At 47.9% G+C, this 22704-nt stretch overlaps 1 protein-coding gene and 1 long non-coding RNA gene across 2 annotated transcripts; one reads left to right on the top strand and one right to left on the bottom strand.

Annotated features, from left to right (window-relative positions):
- Window positions 1-1315: 1315 nt before the first annotated feature.
- On the bottom strand, window positions 1316-7027 carry NPAS4 (neuronal PAS domain protein 4). Its single transcript, XM_028711162.2, has 8 exons — window positions 6689-7027; window positions 6121-6272; window positions 5672-5774; window positions 4760-5009; window positions 4435-4544; window positions 4179-4317; window positions 2076-3397; window positions 1316-1450 (listed from the first exon to the last, which is right to left on the bottom strand). Exons 1-8 carry the CDS (start codon window positions 6861-6863, stop codon window positions 1422-1424), a joined length of 2280 nt encoding a protein of 759 aa, XP_028566995.2. The 5' UTR covers window positions 6864-7027; the 3' UTR covers window positions 1316-1421.
- Window positions 7028-7183: 156 nt separating this feature from the next.
- Window positions 7184-22397, top strand: LOC114587113 (uncharacterized). The gene is made up of 3 exons (XR_003704220.2): window positions 7184-7678; window positions 7987-8072; window positions 22236-22397. It is a non-coding gene; the product is annotated as an uncharacterized LOC114587113 (long non-coding RNA).
- The last annotated feature ends 307 nt before the right edge of the window (window positions 22398-22704 follow it).

Genomic DNA, 22704 nt, shown 5'->3' with positions numbered 1-22704 from the left:
CTACAGCCCCTCCTCACTTGAGGGTGGTCAAAGGAAAGTTTGGGATTCTAAAAAAAATTATTCCAAATAGCTCACACTGTGATCATGTATATTATGGCAGATCCTGCTGTGACAGGAAATGCGTTGGTCCTACGAGAACGGATGGGATCATGTTATATGGGGGGTTGTTGTTGTTATTTTTAAACTGGAACAACAACCAAAGAAAGAATGAAAGAATGAATGAAAGAGGATTTTGCTGAAAGCCAGAAAGAAACATTTAGAGAGGACAGAGACCGTGAGACCCAGATTTCCAATAAAATGATTTAAAATGAATTCAGCTACAAACATCTGCTGCCATCCACAAGATCACCTCTGGATCAACAAGCCTGTACTACCAGGCTGCAAATTTTTAATTTGCCCCGTTGCTCTAGCTGAGAGCAAATAACACATTGTGGTACACAGATTCAGGAGAACAGCCATATTTCCTTCTTGGCAAGGCTCCCATCATCCCCAGCTGGTATACTCATGGATGATGGGAGTTGTGTTCCAGAACATCTGGAGGGCATCAGAGTTGTTTTCGTTATTATAATTTTATTATTATTATTATCAAATGCTACTTGATCTTTGCAATACAGGAAATCTCTGTCAGGTCTGAGACTCAGCCCAACCCGGGAAATGGATGAGATGGGTGCTTAACTGGTAGAGGTGGAACTAGAAATGGCTAGTTCTCTCTGGGCTGTTGCGAGAAACTTAGAAACCTAATAATATCAACAGTCAGAGCAGCAGCAAGAACAACAGCCCCTTTAGAACTGGGCTAGTTGAATTTGAATTTTAAGACTCCTCTGTGAACAGAAATGTGATTTGTAAGACAACAGGAGCGAAGAACAAACAAAGAAACAAAAAAGGAAGTAAAATGTCACATCACCAGCCATTGGCCCTTACTATAGTAGGTTCAAGTACCACCTACACGTTCTGTTCTCTGGGGTGGGGGCAGATTAGAAGAGGAGGAATCCCCATATCACGCGCAAACTGGCTCCGCAAGTGCTTCGTTCCAACTCTGCGTTGAATGGCGATTGGGAGCAGCCTGGCGCTAGGCCCCGCCTTGAATTTCTTAGTAAATTACATACAAGATTACTCACTACGAGTGAATACGGTAACGTATGTAAGTCCACTTACAATGGTCCTTCCCTTAGCTCTGATATCGGTTATCTTAGCTTCGATGTCTCAGAATCAATATATATATGTATATATGTATATTTGCTTTTGTTAATTTTTTTTTGTCAAAAAAACAACAAAAACAACAAAGTCTTTCTTCCAAAAACCCCATCCCGGGATGCTGGGTTGAATACATCCTCTTGCTTCATCATTACGGGTTTCGTCAGAAGAAGGTCCTTGGGATATGACAATATGCCATACTCGGAGAAGTAAGTCACAGACTTATTTCAAAACGAAGGGTCACTTTCGCTTCCATCTGTGGGAGAAGGGAACAAAGGAAAGAGGTGGTTGGTTAGTGGACAGGAAGACCTCCCTCAAGACTATCCTGACATACTTTCAGAATCCTATTTGAAAAGCCCAGGGGCTAGAAACCTGTTTTCAAAATATTCTCAGGGGATGGGATTTTGCACCAAAATAAAATTGTGTAACGTGGTCACAGAAGAACCAGAGTATTGACAGTGCTGACTCCCTGCCCGGCAATTATTGCTCAGTTGTGGCTTTACTTTATTTGACTTTTGCCACAATCTTAGGACTACAGGAAGAGGCCTTTGACATAGTCAAACCATTGGCCTATCATCTAAACCAGGTTTCCCCAAACTTCAATCTCCAGCTATTTTTGGATTACAGCCTCCATCATCCCTGACCACTGGTGCTGCTAGCTAGGGATGGTGGCTGTTGTAGTCCAAAAACAGCTGGAGACCCAAGTTTGGGAAACCCTGGAAACTGATTAGCAGCAGGTCTCCAGGGTTTCAGATGGGAGTCTTTCCAAACTCTACCAGAAGAGACCCCTTTTGCATGCAAAGAAGGTGCTCTGCCAGTGAACTGCAGCCTTTCCCTAAGCTACACAGTTGCCCCCTCCCAAGCCTGATCCCCAGTCTTACCTTCATGGAAGCCTTCTTGCATGTGGCTCTGGAGTTGATACAACTCATCTAACCCATCACAGGGAGAGTTTGAGGCACGTGTCTCAAAGGCTGTTTCATAGGAGGCCAGTTCTTCCAAAAAGCATCGCTCTTCTGGAGGTAGGTCCATGCTGGGAGAGGCAGCCAAGGCCCCTTGGTTACTATCTTCGGTGTCCAAGCCGATTGGACTACTGACATTCCCACCGCAGAACTGGTGGTGAGGGCACCTCACACCCGCCCCACCTTTCTCAAACAGAGAGGTGGACAGGTCTTGGAGAAGGGTCTCGAGAGCATCCTCTTCTAAGAGGTCTTCCTCTGGGCAGGCCAACAAGGAGAAGTCAATGCTCCTCCAGTTCTTGGAAGGCTGGAAGTCCAGGCACAGTTCGGGGCCGGCGCCCAGTGCAGAATCGCCGAGGGTGGCATGGCTGCTCTTGACGAGGTCTCTGGGAGCAACAGAGCTGAAAGCCTCAGCCAGGCTGCTGATCTGCTTTGCTAGCAATTCAATCTCACCCTTCTCTTTTTCAGAATATCTGAAGAATGTCTGTTTGATGGGCGAGGCCTCTGGAGTCAGGATCCCCTCGGGCACCATGGGCACATCGATATAGAGGGGACCTCTGATCTCAGGCAAGGTCATGACGGTACAGTCCCCATTACCAGGGCTGTCCGGGGTAGGTGGTAGCTTCTCATAGAGAGCACTGCATTGGTCCTGGGTGTAGAACAGCTCAGAGGTGGTGGTGGTAGGAACAGTAGTGGCAGGAGCGGCAGCGGGCGGGGTAGTGGTCACAGGAGGCAAGGCAGTAGGGATGGCGCTTGGAGCGTAAGTCTCCTGGGCTCCAAAGAGAAAGGCACAGCCCTGGTGTGGGGTATATGGAGGGGTGCAGGCAAAGTCTTTGGAGGAGGAGCCGCTAAGGTTGTCTCGTCTTAAGGTCTGTTCGTAGTCTGTCGGGAAGACCACGTAGCTGAATGCTGGGCCTTTGTCGAGTAGGCTGAGGCTGGAGCCTGGGGTGGGCTCCTCCACGGAGGAGATATTTCTAGGCTCCGCCACCTCCTGGGGCAGACTGGATGCGCTGGTCTCTGTGAAGGCAGAGGGGCATTCTGCTCCACCAGTGGTGCCGAAGTCAAATGACGGCGCAACAATGGTGCTGGTCGGGGTGCCAGCTACAGGTGTGAAGACTTGGTCAGGGCTGGAAAGTTGCCCCGGAGAGAGGAGGCCTTCCAGGAAAGCTGGTGCACTTCCGAGGACATAGGCCACCTGGGTTTCTTCTGCTGAGAGCTGCTGCTTGAGAGACCAGGCTTCAGAATCACTGTGTAAAGCAAAGGAAGGGGAAGTGAGATGAGCACCCAAGGGGACCCCAGCTTCAACAAAGCAGAGATAACTGCAAATAACTGCACTTGACACATTCACCCCTGTCTCTCTTTTCTTTCTTGCTTTTCTGCTTCTGAAACCCAATGAATTCCTAACGTACAAGTGACAATAACCTTTTAAAAACAAAGGCCTTATTCCCAGCCACCAATTCCTTCTGATCCTGTTTTGCTGCTTGATCCTGAGCACATTTTATTTATTCTACTCCTGTGGCTTATTTTTGTTACTATTCACCCAGAAGCAACTTCCATGGCTTGTACCCAATGTTCGCCATACTCAGAGCCTACCTATTAAAATTAATGGTGCTGAGTAATGTAGGGCCAGTCATTTAAATAGATGGCCTTTAAAAAAAATATAAAGGCAAATTCATTGGGTGCCATTAAGGGACACAAACAGATCGACCATGAGGCACCGTCCATCAGAGAAGCAGTGGCAGTGCTGAATACACCTTGCACTGTTGTGGCCTTTCTTATTCCCAACTTGCTGGGCTTAGTAAAGTCTTTTAACAATCCTAGGCACATCCCCCTTCCCGCCTGTGCTTCCTCGAGGACCAAAAGTTGCCCCTTAGATGGCACATGAACACTCCTGCTTGTGGCCTACAGAAGGCAAGAAGTGATGGAAGGGAAGTCTCAACATTTCTACCCACTACTAAATTGATTACGAAGCAAGGTAGGTCTCAGAGCCACCCACCTACAGCCGGAGACAAGTCTCTTGGTATTTACCTGATTATATAGTTGTGGGAAGTGATAGGAACATCAGCATTCTCCATATGGAGCAGTGAATAGGTCCATATCCAATCCTTGCCATCTTTGGTTTGGAGCCGAACGACCATTTCAGCTTGAGTTTCACTTGTGTCACCCACTGGGGAAAAGGAGCACATCAGAAAAGATTAGATCAATGGTCCCATCCAAGGAAACAGCTCTGCAAATCAGCAAATGTCGTGGGAAACTTGGGGAATAGAAGGGACAAGATACTTACACAGCCTGTAATGCTGGGTTGACGCATGGCTGAGATCTTCTGGATGAATCAGGCTATACCATGACTTGCAAAACAGCTCACTTTTCTCAAAGCCCAAATGGAAGATCACACTAGAAAACAGCAAAGTTGGGAAGAGAGAGATGAGCACTTTGGATTGTAATGGTTTATATTGCTCAACTAAAACAATTCACCACCACCCCTTGCTAGACAGGCAGCTCCCATTGTCAACATTGTGGCTCTCACTAGTCAATTAAAGGCCCTTCCTCAAACTTTTCCAATTCCCTCCAAGGTCCCAAGATTCCCTATTCCTAGAACACGTGCTCACCTTTCAGAGATGTCCACAATGGCCAAGTCTTTTGTGTGGCGACTCTCAAAATAAGTCAAGAAGAAAGAATTCTGGCTGATTCTGGGCTTGGGGTCCAGAGGAGTGCAGAAAGCAGTGAATACAGGATTAGTGGACCAGTAAGAGCCAGGTGGGGGCTGGTGGAACCTCCCTCGGATAAGGACCAGCTTGTTCCCAGAACTTTGCCGCCGGATTGTCTTGGATGTGTTGAAATGGCAGCGGAAAAGTCGGCCTGGAGTTTTTGTAAAAAGTAAAGAAAAGAGCATTGATGAGTTAGAGGAGCCACAGAAATATCCCCCAGTTGGCATAGTCACACTGTTAAGCCACTCTCAAGCCTAAAACATGAGACAGTTCTACTCTCATTGGCTCTGAGGTCCAGGCAAGTTATTGTCATTTCTACATGGCATTGCATTTCTAGGCTTCAATATTGAACTTTTGGGGGGAAGCAATGGGGTCTGAACATTTCTGGATCAAGCCCTGAGCCAGGGATGGGCAACCTGTAGCCCTCCAGTTCTTGATGAACTACAACTCCCATCATTCTCACCATTGGCCATGCTTCTTGAGGCTTATGGGAGTTTGAGTCCAGCAGCATTTGGGGGTGGGGCTTACAGGTTCCCTATCCCTCCTCTAAGACCCAAAGTGCAGGTGCTTGCTCAGCTACTATATGCTCAAAGGCACTCTCACTTCTGCTATTCTTTCACGTGCTCTAGGGCTAAGTGAATATTATGAAAAGAAGGTTTCTTGCTTGAATTAAGTCCTGCTGGGCATCATCTATTCTAGGACTTGCAGGCCAACTTTTAATCTGCCGTCTCTCTACTTTAGAGTCATTGCACAGCTACATTTCCTCCTCCTCCTCACATGTCACTGAGCACAGTTTCACAAAGGGATACCTACTTGTATCTATTGGAGAGGTCAATGCCAGCTGGTTCCTCATCACAAAGTGATCTGCTGGATCAATGATGTCATAGATGCTGTCTCCTTGGGCAACCAAATCCACCTGCAGGATAGAGAATCAGATGAGGTTTAGATATCCGGTTTCATATTAAGCACTATAAAATGCTGCTAGCACCACAAAGTTCCCAGTGTCCAACAGATATTCATGGTCAGATAAATAAGTGATACCATCACATCGGGGAATAATTATGAAGGCTAGAAATTATCAGTTTATACTAAAAAGGGCATAAGAGTAATTTTAGGGCTACCAAGACCTGAAGGAATTAAAAGGAATTTATGTAACTAAATGATTGTTGCTTAACTAAGTACCTATTCCAAGGATTATTCAATCTCCTCATTTTACAGCAAAGGCATTTCCCTTTCCACCCACAAGCTGGTCAGATACATACCATAGAGTGCCCCAGATGTTCAGCAACATTCTCCGACACATAGATGAGTTTGCCTTCTCCAGTGAATGCCAGAAGGAAGCCTGGAAGCGTCTGCATAAAATCTTCCAAGTCCTGGGAAGAAAGCAAGCTCTCCAAGCCTTCTAGAGTTGTTCCTGTTGAGGAAGAAGAGAAGGGAAAATCGGTTATTTTGGTAAGCACACACATAATTTTTATTTAAACAACAGCGACAACCCTTTTAGCTCTTTGCATCAGATTTTTAGCTGCGGCTGAGGCTAGGATTTCAGCACCGGGGACAGCAACTGTTGCTGCCCTGCCTCCGCAAAGCTCGCCCCGGCTGTTTCAGGACCACGGATAGCAGCTCCCCCGTATCTCTTCTCATAAGAGACATTAGTGCTTCAGCACCACGGAGAGGGACCTGTTGAGTCCTACCATCCCGAAGGGGGACGAAGGAAAGACGCTGGACCCAAGACCCAACTTCAGGTGTCCCCGCACCCACCCCGCATCTTTGCGCTTCCTGGATTCCCCCCGAACCTCGGGATCTTTCTGAATCTGTCAGGCAGTTAGTTACCTTTGGAGAAGAAGATGGACTTCCTCGTGTAGATGCACGCCAAGGACATGATGTGGAGGTACGATAGCCGCAGCTTATCCCCTTCCGCGATGGGCAACAGGTCTTTCAGGTTCCTGATCTCCGCATTGATCTGGTCCCGCCGCGCCTTGGAGGCTCCCTTCGTGGACCGATACATCTCGGCTGCCGAAGATCCTTGCGGCTAGCGCTCCTCCGTCTCCTCTCCTCCTCTTCTCTGGTCTCTCTCTCTCTCTGTCTCTCCGGTGTCTGCCTGTGGATCTGTTTGAGAACCACTGCCTGCCTCTCATCTTTTATAGGCTGTCGGGAGTGTGGGCACTGGCATGCTAAGGAAAGTGGGGCGGGAAGATTTGTTCAGATCAATGGAGGGACACGGCTGCAGAGTCCTCCCCCTCCCTTTCTTGGGCTTGGGGGAACCCTACGTCACTGGCTCCTGAATGACGCGGTGAGGAAGGGGGGGAGTGGGGGAGGCAGCCAAAGAAACGCTGCACCGAATTAGGAGATGAAGCAGAGACGTTTCTGTTGGAATCACACCTCGGCAGCGTCTGAGCCCAACGCCTTCTCTCCTCTGTTCCTCCCTTCCCTCCAGCTCAGACTTAGATATTCACTCTGGCGCTGGAGTCTCGCTTTTCTTTCTTCCCTTCTCACGAAAAGGACTTGCTGTCTCAACTCTTTCACAGGCTTTCATTTTATTCTGGCTTTCGAAACTTCCCTTCCATATTTTTTCCTTCCCTTTGTGTTTCTTTCTGGGTTTCCTTTCTCAAAACCATTTGCTATGTATTCTTTCCCCACTCACTCATTCATTGATTTGTTCATCCTTTCTTCCACCTTTCCCTTTTCACACATGCACAAAAAACCCCTCAATGTACCTTTCCAATCTCTTCACTGCTGATCTAAAACAGAAAACCAGGGAGAAAAAGTCAGGTCAAAATCGTGGGCTTAGACCTGAATTGCATGAAAAGCAAGTTCAAAAAGGTGTGTTTGGGTTGGGCTCTCAGCCTGATTGTCTTTCATCTCTCTGTGTGTGTGTGTGTATGTGTGTGTGTGTGTGCACGCACGCTTATTTCTCTGAGTGTGCATTTCGTTTTAGTGTCTTTAAGAAAATGTACCTTATGTGGTCTTTTACTAATTATAATGACAATAATAATACAAACATTGATCTGTGGGGGAATCATTTCAAGCTGTTTTTCTTTTCTTTTCTTGCTCCCCCTGACTTTTTTTTTTCTTTGCCTAACATAATTCTCACTGTTTCGTTTTGGTTTTCTTTCCCATTTTCTTTTTAGTAAAGAAACCTTGTGCTAAGCACACCTTTATATAGGATTTCTCTCCAGGAATTCTGGCTTCTCTCCCATACAGCAATCACTCGTGGGTGAGTTTCTTTTCCTTATCTTTTTTTTTGTTATAAAAAACTTCCTCAACAAATAAATAAGTCAGGTCTTAAATAACACCTTCTTATATGAAGGCCAAAAATAGACTTCGAGAAAGAAAAGAGAGTGGTGCCTTTTTTTGCTTCATGGTTGCCTGAGCAACGGACTGAAAAGTGACAGCTCTCTGTCTCCCATTTTGGGGTGGTTCTTTTTCTTTCTTTCTTTTCCTCCCCCACCCCAAGAGGTAACCTAAATTAGGTACCTTTCTTTTGCATAATCTCTCACTCCATATAAGGAAAAGAAGCTGATATGGTGGGCGGAGAGTAACTCTTTCTAGCCTGGATGCTTTTTCACCTGTTCTGCTCAGGGATAGCGCTTGCAAGCTGTCCTTCCTTGGGGCTGGGTCCTCTGCTTCAGGAAGAAAACCCATTGGGGCCGCGTCTCGAAGGGGTCCCTGTGTTTGTGTGTTTTGTTTAAATCTTCTTCGATTCCGTGCTTTTTGTTTAAAAAAGAGAGAGGAAAGCACAACTGAAACAGGCTCAGTCATGGTGGCTCCAGGAAACAGGATTTTCACTATTATGCAATGATAGCTTTCTGCAATGCAGACAGCCTGTTTATGCAATCCAGTTAACCAGAGACAACAACTCCTGAAAAGTTCTTTCAAACTCTGTTGGATTTTTACATGTTCAATGTATAGTGTGTCTGGAAGGGTGGAGGTGGAGGGTGCATGTTTAATCAGAGGCTGAAATGACCTGAAAGAAATTTCATAAGTATCAGCAAGATCAAAGACCCACTGGCTCCTTCCCTTCCCAGGATAAGTGATCACAGTAGTGATCACTTACCAGTAGATCATTTCCCAGGAGTGACAAGGGGCATTACTTCTCAACTGCAGAGCTGTCTGGAGGGCAGGGTTCCTTAGAGAGCCACGGTCACTTGCGGATAACTTAGGAAACTCCGCTCGCTTGACATTTTTTGGCTGCAAAACAGGAGCTGTTGGCTCGGGTTAGCAGCCCTGGGTGGAAAAATGCTGGATCCCTTGAAATCTGTATGGCAGGGCTGGGGAACCTTTTCCAGCCCAATTCCTTTTGTGTGGCCATATGCCAATGGGAAGCACCAGAGGCAAAATATGGCAGAGCAGCAAACATGAACTCTACCAGGGCACAGTAGACTACCTTCTCTCTACACAAACACACACGCACGCACATACTCCATTTGACACTCCATCCATCCATCCAGGCAGGCAAGAGGAATCAGTGCAAATTTAAGAACACATTACAGCCAGGCCAAAACTCACAAAGGGTGTGTGGAGCTTGATCAGTGAGTCATGTGACCTGGGGAAGGACTGTGACCCAGGGAAAACCCTGATGGCCAGACAGAGAGGACTGGAGGGTCACATTCAGCACCCCCACCTCTGGGCCTAAGGTTCCCCTCCCCTGCTGTATGAGGTGACTTCATCTCCATGGCAGCCTGGATCTCTCCAAGAGCCTTAAGGGCTAAGTATCAACAAGTGGGATGATAACCAGTGGCTTTAGGGCAGTGGCCCAGTAAAGTATATCCCGTGAGAATCATGAATAAAGCACACTTAGGCTTTACTAGGCTGTTGGGGGGGGGGACTCTTCATTCTTCCTTTAATTTGCTAATGTATATACCCAGAAAGTAAACAGCTGCCTTGTTTTGGGGTTGGCCTCATTTTGCTTCCAAACCAATAGGGCAATGTCAGGTGGACAAATGTCTAAGCAGGTACAACAATGGGGACCAGCAACAAAATGTGGCCACGTGAAGTGCTATTGTTTGGGGTTTCAGCCAGCCATGCCTCCTCCAGGTTACTCCATTCCATCCCTTCCCCCAATTCCCCATCCTCTACCCACTCCCTCAACCACCATTCTGTGCCCAGTAAGAGGACTCAGCCCTCTCACTGGGCTTTTGAGTCGTCCCCTTAGAAGGGGGTCCCCCATCTCAAGGAGAGGGGGTTGTCCTTCTGCAAACTTTGGTGTTCTCCCAAGCCTGCTTGAGACCCACGCCTGGAGAAGGAGTTTGCCATTAGTATTGTTGCATGCCACCCCAATGCCCAAGTGGTGCGAAATTCCAGGGGTTGCAGATGCTTACCCAGGGTTCATGTTTACTTTGGAATGAGGGATAGTGGAGACTGTGGTGTCTTTATGATATATGGTTTTCTTTACACATATATACAACCTGATTGAGGGGCTCACAGCATTAACACCCCAAAGGGTCTTGTTTCTTCCATTGCCGCAGCCCTGGATTCAAAGGGGGAAAGTCAAGAATGAAAGAGAAAGCGAGAAAGGAGAGAAAGAGGAGGGGGGAAACAAGGGAAGGGGAAAGCTTTTAAAAAATGGAAAGGAGGAAAGGATATAGGGTATGAATCCACTGTGTTCTTTCAACGTTCTTTTAGATGCATAGTGTTATAAATAGGCCCTGGGAGTCCCCGGCTTTTCACTGTGGGGGTTTTTCTGCCAGCATCCTGTTTCCTCAAGATGGGTCCTTTCCACAGCTCTACGGCTGGGATCCCCTCCTGACGCAGCCCTGAGCTTGAGTGGGAAGGACTTGGGAGAGCAGAGAGAGAGTCTGTGGATGCAGGCAAGGGTGTCAGAGCCCTGGATGAGAGGAAGCAGCGGCTGTCTGCGATGGAAAGGCATCTACTCCTGCAGGAGCAACTGAGCCTCCTGGGTGCTTAACCCACGAGGAATCTAAGGCTGCGCCTGCACACATTTAAAGCACATTCCCCACAAAATAATTATGAGAACTGTACTTTGTTAAGAGTGCTGGGAATTGTAGCTCTGTGGGGGATAAACGACAGTCCTCAGGATTCAGGGATGTGAGGGATGTGCTTTGAACGGATGTATGGTGCATATTCTGGCTGCATTCAGACAGATTTTTTTTTCCTTTTCCCCAATGTTTCCCTATCTGATCATTTCCACATTTTAAGTGATCTTTCATCTTTCACATGGTGCAAAAGTCATTTCTGTACCTATATATCTGCTTAAGCTGCATGTGCAAGTCATATTTGCAATAATTACCCGCATATTTTTTTTATGTAACTGGGCTGTAGGTGCAAGTTATAGGCGCAATAGTCACCTATCAGGTTGATCTCAGCTAACACACTTATGCATTCAGACGGAGCCACTGACTTAGCAGGTGTACCACAGCAGCTGATGGCCCTGAGATTTAACTTGCACCTTGAGACTTCCAAGAATGAGCCCCACAAATACTTTTTATTTTTATTCCCCTGCAATCTGTCCTAAATAGGATCATACCATATATTTCTATAATGCCATTGCAATACTGGCAGGTGTCTATTTTATCCTATTCCTATCAAATCCGTGCACGCTGGGTCAATGTTCAATATGTCCAGTCCATCATGACTCCAAAATCTCTTTCCTGGCTAGTTACCACCAATTCAAACCCCATCAGAGAAGTTGGGGGTCTTTGCTGCATGGTACATCACACTTATAGGGACGTGGGTGGCGCTGTGGGTAAAAGCCTCAGCGCCTAGGGCTTGTCGATCGAAAGGTCGGCGGTTCGAATCCCCGCGGCAGGGTGCGCTCCCGCTGCTCGGTCCCAGCGCCTGCCAACCTAGCAGTTTGAAAGCACCCCCGGGTGCAAGTAGATAAATAGGGATCGCTTACCAGCGGGAAGGTAAACGGCGTTCCGTGTGCTGCGCTGGCTCGCCAGATACAGCTTGTCACGCTGGCCACGTGGCCCGGAAGTGTCTGCGGACAGCGCTGGCCCCCGGCCTCTTGAGTGAGATGGGTGCACAACCCCAGAGTCTGTCAAGACTGGCCCATACAGGCAGGGGTACCTTTACCTTTACATCACACTTAGGAGGAATTCACTCTAGACATTTAAGGCAGAATGGGTATTATTTGTTCACTCACTTTCCACAGGACAGCATCATCCTATTTCTGTCACCCTGAAACTTCTTTCATCTTTTTTTCCTGACCTTCTCCAGTGGGCTCAATATTGACTGCACTGACTGGCAGCGTCTGTCAAGCAGGATCCTTTCAAAGACCTGCAGGGAGATGCCAGGGACTAAACTTGGGTGCTGTGGTTCAAGCCTCTCCAAGCCTTTGACCCAGAAGCCCTACCCTGGGCTGCACATACGAACTGGGTCAGGCGAGGAGGAGCCCCCTCACTGCATGCAAAAAAGGTCCCGGGTTCAACCCCTCCTATCTCCAGGGAGGACTGGGAAACAAAGACTCGGCCTGAAACTCTTGGGAGAGGCTGCCCATCTTCTTTTCCGCTGCTCCGGAGGGAAGGACATGAAGCAACGGATCCAAATCGCAAGAAAGGAAATTCTGCCTAAAGGCATGGCCAAACTTGGCCCTCCAGATGTTTTGGGATTACAATTCCCATCATCCCTGACCACTGGTCCTGTTAGCTAGGGATGATGGGAGTTGTAGTCCCAAAACATCTGGAGGGCCAAGTTTGGCCATGCCTGTAACCTTAGGAATATTGTAACGGTAAGAGATGTTTGACAGTGGGAACGGACTCCCTCGGAAGCCGGCGGACTCTCCTTCAATCGGCGGTTTTAAAGCAGAGGTTGGATGGCCATTTGTCATGGATGCTTTGGCTGAGATTCCTGCACTGCAGAAGGTTGGATTAGATGGCCCGTGGGGTCCCTTCCAGTCCTACAGTTCTATGATTCTACAAGTAGAGAATACTGAGTTAGATAGACCCAAGGGTCTGCTGCCTGGTGGCAAATGCTCCAGCAACCCAGACAGCTGCCCACTCTCACCCTGGCTTGCCTTCTTACTTGCAACCAGCCCAGGGAATGGTCCTGCCTGCCTGCCAGCTTCCTCCTCCTGGGTCTCAATTTCCCCTATTCTGAAATCAGCAGGGAGGAGGATAGGGACAAAGCCTCTCATTGGCTCTAGCGCCACCTACTGACGGGCTCCCTTCCTCCCAACCAGTCCACCACTAGCTCCGACTTTATATTAGGCCACTTCCTATGTTTTAATGCTACAAAGCCCCAAAGACGTATTTTTTTGGGGGGGGGGGATGGTGCTCATATATAACCAGGACTCGGCTTGAGCACAAATGCTGGGTGAAGTTATGCCCGGTGGCAGGGCTGTTTTTCTTTGTCCCCAACCCCAGTTCCGGGTGGGGGTGTGCGCGCGCGGCGGGGGAGGGGGAAAGGAAAGGGGGAAGTCCCAGCAAGGCGGCGGAGAGTCTGCCTAAAAGGGTGGCAGACAAGCAGTCCGATTTGCTAACAGCTTAGCCTAAATCTAAGTGAATCACATAGCATTGTGACAGTGACTCACTGCCCTGCTAGCATCCACTCTGTGGGGTTGGGGAGGGAAAGGGGAGAGGGGTTATGGTGAGGATTTGAGGTGGGGGGGCCGGTCTTACCGATGACTGCAGAGCCACTCACCACCCCATTGCTTGCCAAAGCCTCCCCTCCTCATTCTTTCCCCCCACCCCACATACCTCCCGAGCACCCCTGCTCAGGTCTCTTAAGAACCTTCCTGGGCCTCGCCCCTCCCACCCTTCACCTCTTTGCTGCTAATTTGAGTTCTGAATCAAGAAGCTAAAAACAGCAACCCAGCGGCTAAATATAGCCAGCCTGGAGTGCGCACACACGCTGGCGCTCCTTTGCTTTGCAATTCAGAGCCTGTAATGCACAGTCCCTCTGCTGCAGCGTGTGGGGGCGGCCAACAGCGTCGCTCATCATTGCGAAGACTGCAGTGGGGGGAGAGGGAGGAAGGAGAGAGAGAGAGAGCAAAAGCGGGGGCGGAGGCATCCAAGCTGTACTTTTACCCCAATAAGGGATGATATAAATATCTTTTGGCTCAGAGAGCTGTTTGTAACAGAAATGGCACAGAGGCATTCATATACCCTGCCACCTATAAAGCAGGGGGCGGGGGGGGGGGGGAGAGGTGCTGAGCATGTATGTAAAAGGCAGCCTGCACATCACAGAATCATAGAGTCAGAAGGGACACTGAGGATCATCTACTCCAACCCCTTTGCGATGCGGGAATGTTAAGCTGCCCCATAGGGGATTGCAACTGCAACCTTGGCATTATCGGCACCATGCTCTAACCAACTGAGCTATAGGGCCAAATCATGCTTTGACAGGCTGCACATATATCCTTTTCTTCTTCTTTCTTCTGTGATCACTTGTAGCCGAGTAAGATTGTCTTCCATAAACATGGTTTTAACAGTCAGTCCGTAAGTGACTGTGGAGGCCAATTCTGGATCCACACATCCTTCTACAGTGGGGACACTGGTTTCCAGGCGGGAGTTGATCACGGTGTGGATTTGCCAAGCGTGCCTTTGTCTTAGCATGTTTCTCCCTTGCGTCCTGAGTTCGAGTGTCTTCAAAGCCCATGACACCTTTGGTAAAGGCTGTTCTCCAACTGGAGCGCTCGCAGGCCAGTGTTTCCCATTTTCGGTTGTGCAGTTGTCCCAGTTGTGCAAGCTGTTGGCTGTAGGAGTGCCAGGGATGCTGTACCAGCACTGAACACTGCCCCCCACCACCACGTGCATAGGATTGTAATGCAACCCCAAAGTGTTGCCTTATGCCAAGTCTTGCTATTGGTCTATCTAGCTTAGTATTGCCGACACTGGCTGGCAGTGGACCTGGGGGATTCGGGCAGCAGGCGCTCCCAACACTACCTGGAAATGCCAAGGATCGATCCTGGGCCCCTCTGTGTGTATGCTGTGCTATGGTCTTTGCCCTAAGCAAAAGAAGAAGAAGTAAGTTTCTAGTCCTCAACATCCTGGATGAAGGTCTGATCCAGTTTGGTATTTTCTACTCTGACTGGCAGCGGCTGTTCAGGTTCTTAGGAAGAGAAAGTCTTCCCCACCAACCATTCCCTGACCATCTTTAAAAACAGGAGACGAGGACCGTCTGCATTGAAAGCAGGTGCTTCAGCAATGAACTAAAGACTGCAGTTTCCACTCATAATTTCCCTGCCAATGTTTGTGCCCTGCTCCCATTGGAATGGTCTGAGAGGTAATCCATGGGGGTTCTCCTCTCCCGGGGAGAGGGGCAGAGCGAGTCTGCTAGGAGTCCAGGAGAAGAGGCCTTTCCTTTCTCCAGTGGTGGCGACTGAGCCATTGTTGATACGCCACATTCTGGTGCTAGTCATTGCACAGGCGGTGACAGAGGAGGCCCATAGGGTCATATTATCTAATCCTCTGCCAGATCCTCCAGTGGAGGTTTTTAAGATGAGGATGAATGACCACCTGTCAGGGATTGTTTCGCTGCGATTTCTGCATTGCATGGGGTTGGATCAGAGAACCTTTGGGGTCTGTACAACTGCACAATTCTATGATTCTATGTAAAATCAAGGCTAGAGACATAGCCATGCATTCTCATTAGCTATTACTTAATGGGTTTTTGTTTTTTTTTAAATGTGGTGGTGCTCCCCTCCTTGCATAGCCAAGGAGAGTGTTCAAAACTTAAAATAAATTCAAAAGCAAACACTGTGAAAGGAGGCAGGAGGAGGAGGAGGAGGAGAGATTCCCAGGCCAAGAGTTCGAACCATGCATCCTTGCGCCCAAAGCTGCAGCTGAATATTTCGCTGACAAATTACTGGAGAGCACCAGGGCTTCTTTAATAGTAACAGCAAATGAATTGCCTCCTACCGTAGCACAATGGGGAATAAGAAAAGAAATCTCTCTGCTGAGTGTGTGTATGTGTGTTTGTGTGCCTTCCTTATGTGTGGGAATGGAAGGCAATATTAATTAACAGAAAGGGGATGGGAAGAGGAAAAAGTGGGAAGGCAGTGAAATTAATTATGAGGGGAAATGGGGGATAGAAATTGATTTATAAGCATGGAAGGGAATTGAACTTAGTTATGCAGGAAAGGGTTGTGCAAATGTGTTCTTATTGCTGCTTAGTGAATTGCACCAGTTACAAAGTGAGGAATAAATAATCAAGTTTCTTGGTGAATCATTAAAAGGGTTAATAATACAACTGAGTATAGTACAGAAAAGAGATACTTTTTCATTTCTCCCCTCTTTGGCCACACCCATTTTGACACGCAGCCGCTAGGGGGCTGCCTCTAGGTCCGTGCAACCCTTGAGCCCCCAAAAGGTTAGGCACAGAGTGAAGGTGTTTGAGTGCAACAAGGGCCTTTGCAGCCACAGACCTACATCCACCCATCACCGCAGGGTGGGAGCAGGGTGGAATCACTTCCTGCATATGTGGTGAGAAGCACCACATTGAAAGAAAAAATAACAGTCCCGGGGAATTTTGATAAAGAAAAGAGATTGAGTGAATACATATCATGAGTGTGAATTTGGTGTTAAAATTTGGTGCCCCCCCGAAGCCTGAGGGCCAAATGCAGCCCTCTAGACCTCTCTCTCAAAACTTTGCACAGGCTACATCTGCTCAGCCACATGTTCCCTCCCCAGGCTGCACCCCTCAACACCCCTTACTTTGCACCCTCCTTGAGTGGTTTTGCTGGCTTGAATATATACAAAATTCAAGGTGTGTGTGTGTGAATCCTGCAGGCATGTTAACTTGAATAGGACAATACCTTGGGGGGGGGGGGTTGCCTCCAGACTGTCGACATTTTGCAGGAATCAAGTGCACACTGTAAATTTAAAGTGGATTTATGCACTCTGTTTCTCTAAACCACAGAGCCTAGGGCTTGCCGATCAGAAGGTCGGCGGTTCGAATCCCTGCAACGGAGTGAGCTCCTGTTGCTCGGTCCCTGCCCACCTAGCAGTTTGAAAGCACATCAAAGTGCTGGTAGATAAATAGGTACCACTCCAGCGGGAAGGTAAACAGCGTTTCCGTGCACTGCTCTGGTTTGCCAGAAGTGGCTTAGTCATGCTGGCCACATGACCCAGAAGCTGTACGCCGGCTCCCTCGGCCAATAAAGCGAGATGAGCGCCGCAACCCCAGAGTCGGCCACGACTGGACCTAACGGTCAGGGGTCCCTTTACCTTTAATGCACTCTGTTTCTCTCCCTAATAAATTTACTTTAAACAACAACAACTCAGACTTTTTGCAGTTAGGAAAGTGGCAGAGAAATGCACTGCAAAATGTGGATGGATAAAAAGTGAAGAGGAAGATGTGTAACTACCATGCAAGCAAATGCAGGGCGGTTGCTCATTGTTGCATAAGTGCCCCGTCAATAAATCAGGACGAATGCTCACTAAAGAGCAGGCATCATCTAACCTCTGTGAAAAAGAAACCAGGATGAATAAGCTAGGGTTGCCGTATCCCCCAAAGTGAAAATCCGGACAAAGTTATTGAGCTTTTTTCTGGCAGCCTGTCTGTAGGAGTCTGGAGAGAGCGAGGGGAGCATCGGCAAGGCTGGCACCAAGGGTTGACAACACCGGGCGTCTGCTAGCGCCCATATCCCAATAATGGGCCCTTTGCCCTGGTACTTGGCCCTCTCAAGTTAGCAAACTAAGGAGGAGTAACCCCTGCATCCCCTGTCCATCCCACCCCCCTCTCTCCCTGGGAAGTGGGGTGGATTGGGCCCCAGAGAAATGGGACAGTGAACAGGCAGCAACAGCAGAGAGGAGGTAGAAGAGGCAAGCATCTCATTCCAGGGCCCTGAAAAAGATGGAACTGGCACCACGCACCACATTTACACTGTGGTCATTCTGCTGTGTCCAACACTGGAGAAGATTTTTGCACAGGAGTAGGGAACTTTTTCCAGACTGGGCAACTTTATGAAGCCTACATGCCAGTGGCGGGCAGAGCCAGGAATGCTAATATTAAAAAGGTAAAGGTGCCCCTGCCCTTTCGGGCCAGTCTTGTCAGACTCTGGGGTTGTGCGCCCATCTCACTTAAGAGGCCGGGGGCCAGCGCTGTCCGGAGACACTTCTGGGTCACGTGGCCAGCGTGACATCGCTGCTCTGGCGAGCCAGCGCAGCACACGGAAACGCCGTTTACCTTCCCGCTAGTAAGCGGTCCCTATTTATCTACTTGCACCCGGGAGTGCTTTCGAACTGCTAGGTTGGCAGGCGCTGGGACCGAGCAACGGGAGCACACCCCGCCGCGGGGATTCGAACCGCCGACCTTTCGATCGGCAAGCCCTAGGCGCTGAGGCTTTTACCCACAGCGCCACCCGCGTCCCTAATATTACCTTTATATAAAAGCAGGCTTCTCTACACCACTCACACGCCCCTCCCTGTTCTCCATCCCCACAAGCAAGAGGTGTTCTCAGAACATCCCGGCCAGCCAGGCACAAACATTTGGGGTGCAACATAGGGCCAGGTGAGCGGTGTGGCCTAGCAAAAGCCCCCAGGACCAGATGCAAAGACCTGGGTCCCCCTTTCCCTGCTGCCAGGGAGGAGTCCCCACTCAAGATTGAGCACATCACGCTGATCTTTTACCCTCGACCAGCCCTTAGCAATGGGAACCCAACACTGAAAATATATTTGTGTCTAAGTTATCAGCCTCCTTGCTGCACAGTGATTGGAAGCGGGGGGGGGGGGGGCACAGATCCTGCCACATCTCAAATTTTACACAGCTGCTTCAAGGTTTGAGAGACACCTGAGCAAAGTGTCCTCTCAGTTTATTTGTTTGTTGAGATATATTTCCTCTTTGTTTGGGGAGGAGCACAGGGGAAAGTGGGGGGGGGGGCAAGAGGCATGGCTTCCATCCTATATTGTACATCCCAGTTGCTGAATTGTTCGCTGTTGTTGGACCAATGTGTTTGACGGTGCTCCTCACTGCCTATTTTAATTTCATTATTATTACCGAAGAGGCAACAGCCCTTCTGATCCATTCTGGCAAAGCATCATCGCCGCTGTGCCAGCACTGAGGGAATTGGCTGCTGCAATGTGTATTAATTTAATCTAGGAAACGGGCTGCGGGGCAGGGAGAAAAGGAAATAATAAATTCAGTGATGGGCAAAGAGGAATAGAGGAGGAAGAGGAACATTCCAGGGGTTGACACCTTGTTACATAAAATAGCCCCCTCACTGTACGGCCTTTAATCTGTTGCTTTTAATAACCCAGGAGAACAAGCTATTTATATTCTTCCACCTAGCCAGGACAAAAAAAATATAATGTAAAGTGGAGGGATGGAAGCCATCTAGAAAAAAATATGTGTTTTTCAATCATGTTTTCAACAGGGAGATTGCATACAACATTTGGAGAGAGAAGCAGAGGAGAGAGAAACCAATTATCTGGGCCTATATTTGGGCCACTCGTATGTCCGGATGTGCAAATGGCTATCGTCATGGGGTCCTTTTGCCGAACTGTCTTTGCCCCTCACTACCGCTGGCCTGGTGACCCACATATGAAATCTGTGTCTGATATTGGGAGAAACTGTAAGGCTATCCAATCCAACCCTCTTCCAGAAATCAGGACAGTTCTTCTGTTAGGCCTCGTAACTGCCTAATTTCCAATATGATTTGGGCTCAAATCCCTGCAAGGTGTTGCTGTTGTTTCCCTAATACCAGCTATGTAGAAACCAGGCAGTGTTGCTCAGAAGAGACCGGTGGGGGTGGCATGGCACTCTGCACATGCTTAGTTCAATCCTGTTCTTTCCCATGATCCAATGCCGAGCTTTCGCACATGAAAGATAATAATAATCTGGCTGGATTTCCCAAGATGCAGATCTGATCATCACAATCCGGCCTACCATCAAAATGCACTTACGAGCTGAGTCAGATGAAATACAGGAATAACCCACCAACCCTATGGTCCACAGGAAAAGGCCCAAAAATGTTCCCATTTTTGTGTAGACCCCCCTGTCATGCCCCCTTGTACTTTGCTGTGGTTCTGAAATCTATTTATATTTCATCCCACCTACTCACTTCATTGCCTTCTCCCCCCCCCCCATCTCCTTTTGCAAGGTGGGGGCCAGAAAGAGTGTGAGGAGCGTATTGGAGCTTGATCCCCCGTCTTCATCGAAAATATCTCAGCCGTTGCCATGGTGACCCACCCACGGCTTCACCAAAAAGGACAAGGAGCTTCACAAGAGAGGGAGGGAGGGAGAAGCAGCTTTTTATAGAAAGAAGTATGTGTATCTGATGGGGTGGGGGAAGCAAACCTGGAGAGGGGGGGTTCAGCCCTCCCCCTCCCAAAAGAGTCCAGGGTTCACAGTGTTCCTGTCAACAAGGCCTGTGTATGTTCCCTGTGAGGGGAAAATTTGTGCCCACCGGTGCTGAAAATACACGGCTCCTCTCAACTGATGTAGAATTTTGCACAGAGACCGACTCCCCCCCCCCCAGCTGGGCTGTGGTAGCTTTCAACATCAGCACGGGACAGGCCGAAATCCAACAGGTGCTGCATCTTCCAACTCAGGGAGGAACGTCGCATGTTGCAGCTGCTACCTGTCACATCACTGTTCAGATGGGTTGCCAGTTTGCTGGCAGGTTTGACTTACGTAAGGTGCTTGTGCTAGTATTTGAAGGCCTAAATGACTTCGGGTCCAAATATCAGAAAGACGGCCTCCTTCCCTACAGACCCTGTTGGGTGCTGAGATAAACAAGGTCCCCTTCTTGGGAGCTCCACCACTCACAGAAGTTGGAGGGAAGGTGGCCACAGCCCAGCATTGTCTTGTGACATGTCCTATAGCCTGTGGACTTTAGGTCTTTTTCTCATCTAAAAGGGAAGGCGAACCTAAACAGCTGAGCATGCTCAACTAACTGACTTCTAAGAGAGAGGAAAACATAAAACCAGCAAGAAGAGAGGATATGCAATGGAGTATCTTGGGAAAGGGAATGACTGTCACACTTCTTGCCTCTAACAGTAGAGATGGTGGTCATTAAGTGGGTGCCATTTTTTCAGTACCACCACAGTTCTTTATTCAGGCTGGTTCCCACATCTTACCTTACTTATAGAGCACTCCTATGAAGGAGAGTTCTCCATCTTTCAAGGGAGTTTGTTGCTCTGTAGCTTTGATTACTCAACTAGCAGCTGAATGTATGAATAGCCTCCACTGAAGTTTGAGTTTGGGCTTGAAACCTGAATAAATGTTATTCAAGAGACTTATATCCTGCCTTTTTTCCTCCTTTGTAAATGATATCTAAAGCCGCTGGATTTAGGCTATGTACCCCCTACCCCTTTAAAACACATTCGAAGCACATTATTTCCCTCAAAGAATTCTGGGTACTGTAGTTTACCCGTCACAAACAACCCCTCACAAACTACAGTACCCAGAATTATTTGTGGGCAGAAATGTGCTTTTACGGTACAGCATGCTCACACTCTTAGCACGAAAAACAAATAGGAAGATAAACTATTAAATCATTAAGTCTATGCATTCAGCAGAATGAGTCCATTCAGAACGAACCTGTTCAGATAAAATAAATAAATGGATCCCAACATTGACAACAACAACAAATACTACTACTACTAATAATAATAATTTCAGATATTTAAAATCTAGCATTTTGGAAATAAAGCTCAGCTTTCAGCTCAGTCTTCTCCTCACTGTGCAAGTCTTCCACTAACAGGGAATACAGTACATAACACAGCTGTTATGCAGAGCAGGTGGTCAAAAAGATTATTCCCTTGTAGTCTTCTTTTTTAAATTTAAAATCTCAGGACGGATATACTGCTTTATGCTATCTCACACTCAATGCCCCTGCTTTGCACACCAAGTATTTTTGCCTGGATGGAATGTGTCCTTGAACTCCAATCGTTTTATTTTTATTTATTTTACACAATTTGTATACTACTTAATCGTCAGTACTTCTACTTGGCTTACATAAAATGCAATAATTATGCCATGCAATAATTATGCCTCTTAGCTGCCTGGATGGAGGATAGAGACAGGTATGTGAGTGAAAGTAGCCTACTGCACAAACGTAAAATTCATACCCATTACTCCTCCTACTTCTGCATCTGACCTCACCATTGGCCCCCAGCCAGCCCCCAGAAGGTTGCCAAGAAGGGTATGTGTCCCTCAGGTCCTAAAAGGGTTCTGCAACCCTGCACTACAGACTGCTCCAACCTGGTTTCATTGCAAAGTGAGTATATCTCTATTTTGAGTTCTGGGGCTGGGAGTGGAATAGCTTATATCACTGCAAAACCAACAATAATTGTTGCTTCCCCATCAGGGGAAGGTTCCTAAAACCGCAGCTATCCAACGGCACTGGAACAAATTTAGAAAAATTTCTGACCTCTTCGAATGGTTCCAAGTTCTCACTGCTCAGATAGACTGCTCCTGTTCAGAAGGTGCTGCCTGCTGTCCAATGCCACCTCTTCGATTTTCTCTTTCCCAGCATCCCTAATTGGCTGGTTGGAGCTTTACTGTGAAAGACTGCAAGCAAGGACTGATAAGAAGCTGCAACAAACCCATTCCACCTGGCCTGCTGCCCTTACTAAGCCTCTGAGCGAGCTAATAGCTTTTTCTCTCTCTCCTCGAAGACGTGGTTAATGGTTTCGTTCTGCTAAGAAATGTGATATTGTTTTCTATCAATTCTGAGAATGTCCAACTAAAACAAAAATATCATTAAAAATAAAACAAATGTCTAGTATATTCCAAGATCTCTACTGCCCATTTCATGCCCTCAACTTATGGCAAATGAGAAGCAAGCAAGAGATGGATGGGAATCAAAAGGGAAGAGGAACACAGGTGGAGGATTAGGCAATAAAAGGGAAGGTGATAAAAGACACAAAAAGACGAAATGAAAAATTCAGCAAAGCCTGAACACCATGAGTCTCCACCAAGCCAAATTTAGCCCTCCAACC

This window comes from Podarcis muralis, chromosome 16 (genome assembly GCF_964188315.1).
Source record: "Podarcis muralis chromosome 16, rPodMur119.hap1.1, whole genome shotgun sequence".
NCBI lineage: Eukaryota > Metazoa > Chordata > Lepidosauria > Squamata > Lacertidae > Podarcis > Podarcis muralis.
Note: the sequence above shows the minus strand (reverse complement) of the source record. Positions and strands in the feature narration are given on the sequence as shown.

Bases quoted from the DNA above. Each gene is read 5' to 3' on its own strand.
- NPAS4 (XM_028711162.2), bottom strand. From the start codon at position 6,863: ATGTATCGGTCCACGAAGGGAGCCTCCAAGGCGCGGCGGGACCAGATC. The intron at 5,010-5,671 runs GTAGGTATCCCT...CAAAAACTCCAG, and splicing joins GACCTCTCCAATAGATACAA to GCCGACTTTTCCGCTGCCAT. The intron at 4,545-4,759 runs GTGAGCACGTGT...GCTGTTTTCTAG, and splicing joins ATTGTGGACATCTCTGAAAG to TGTGATCTTCCATTTGGGCT.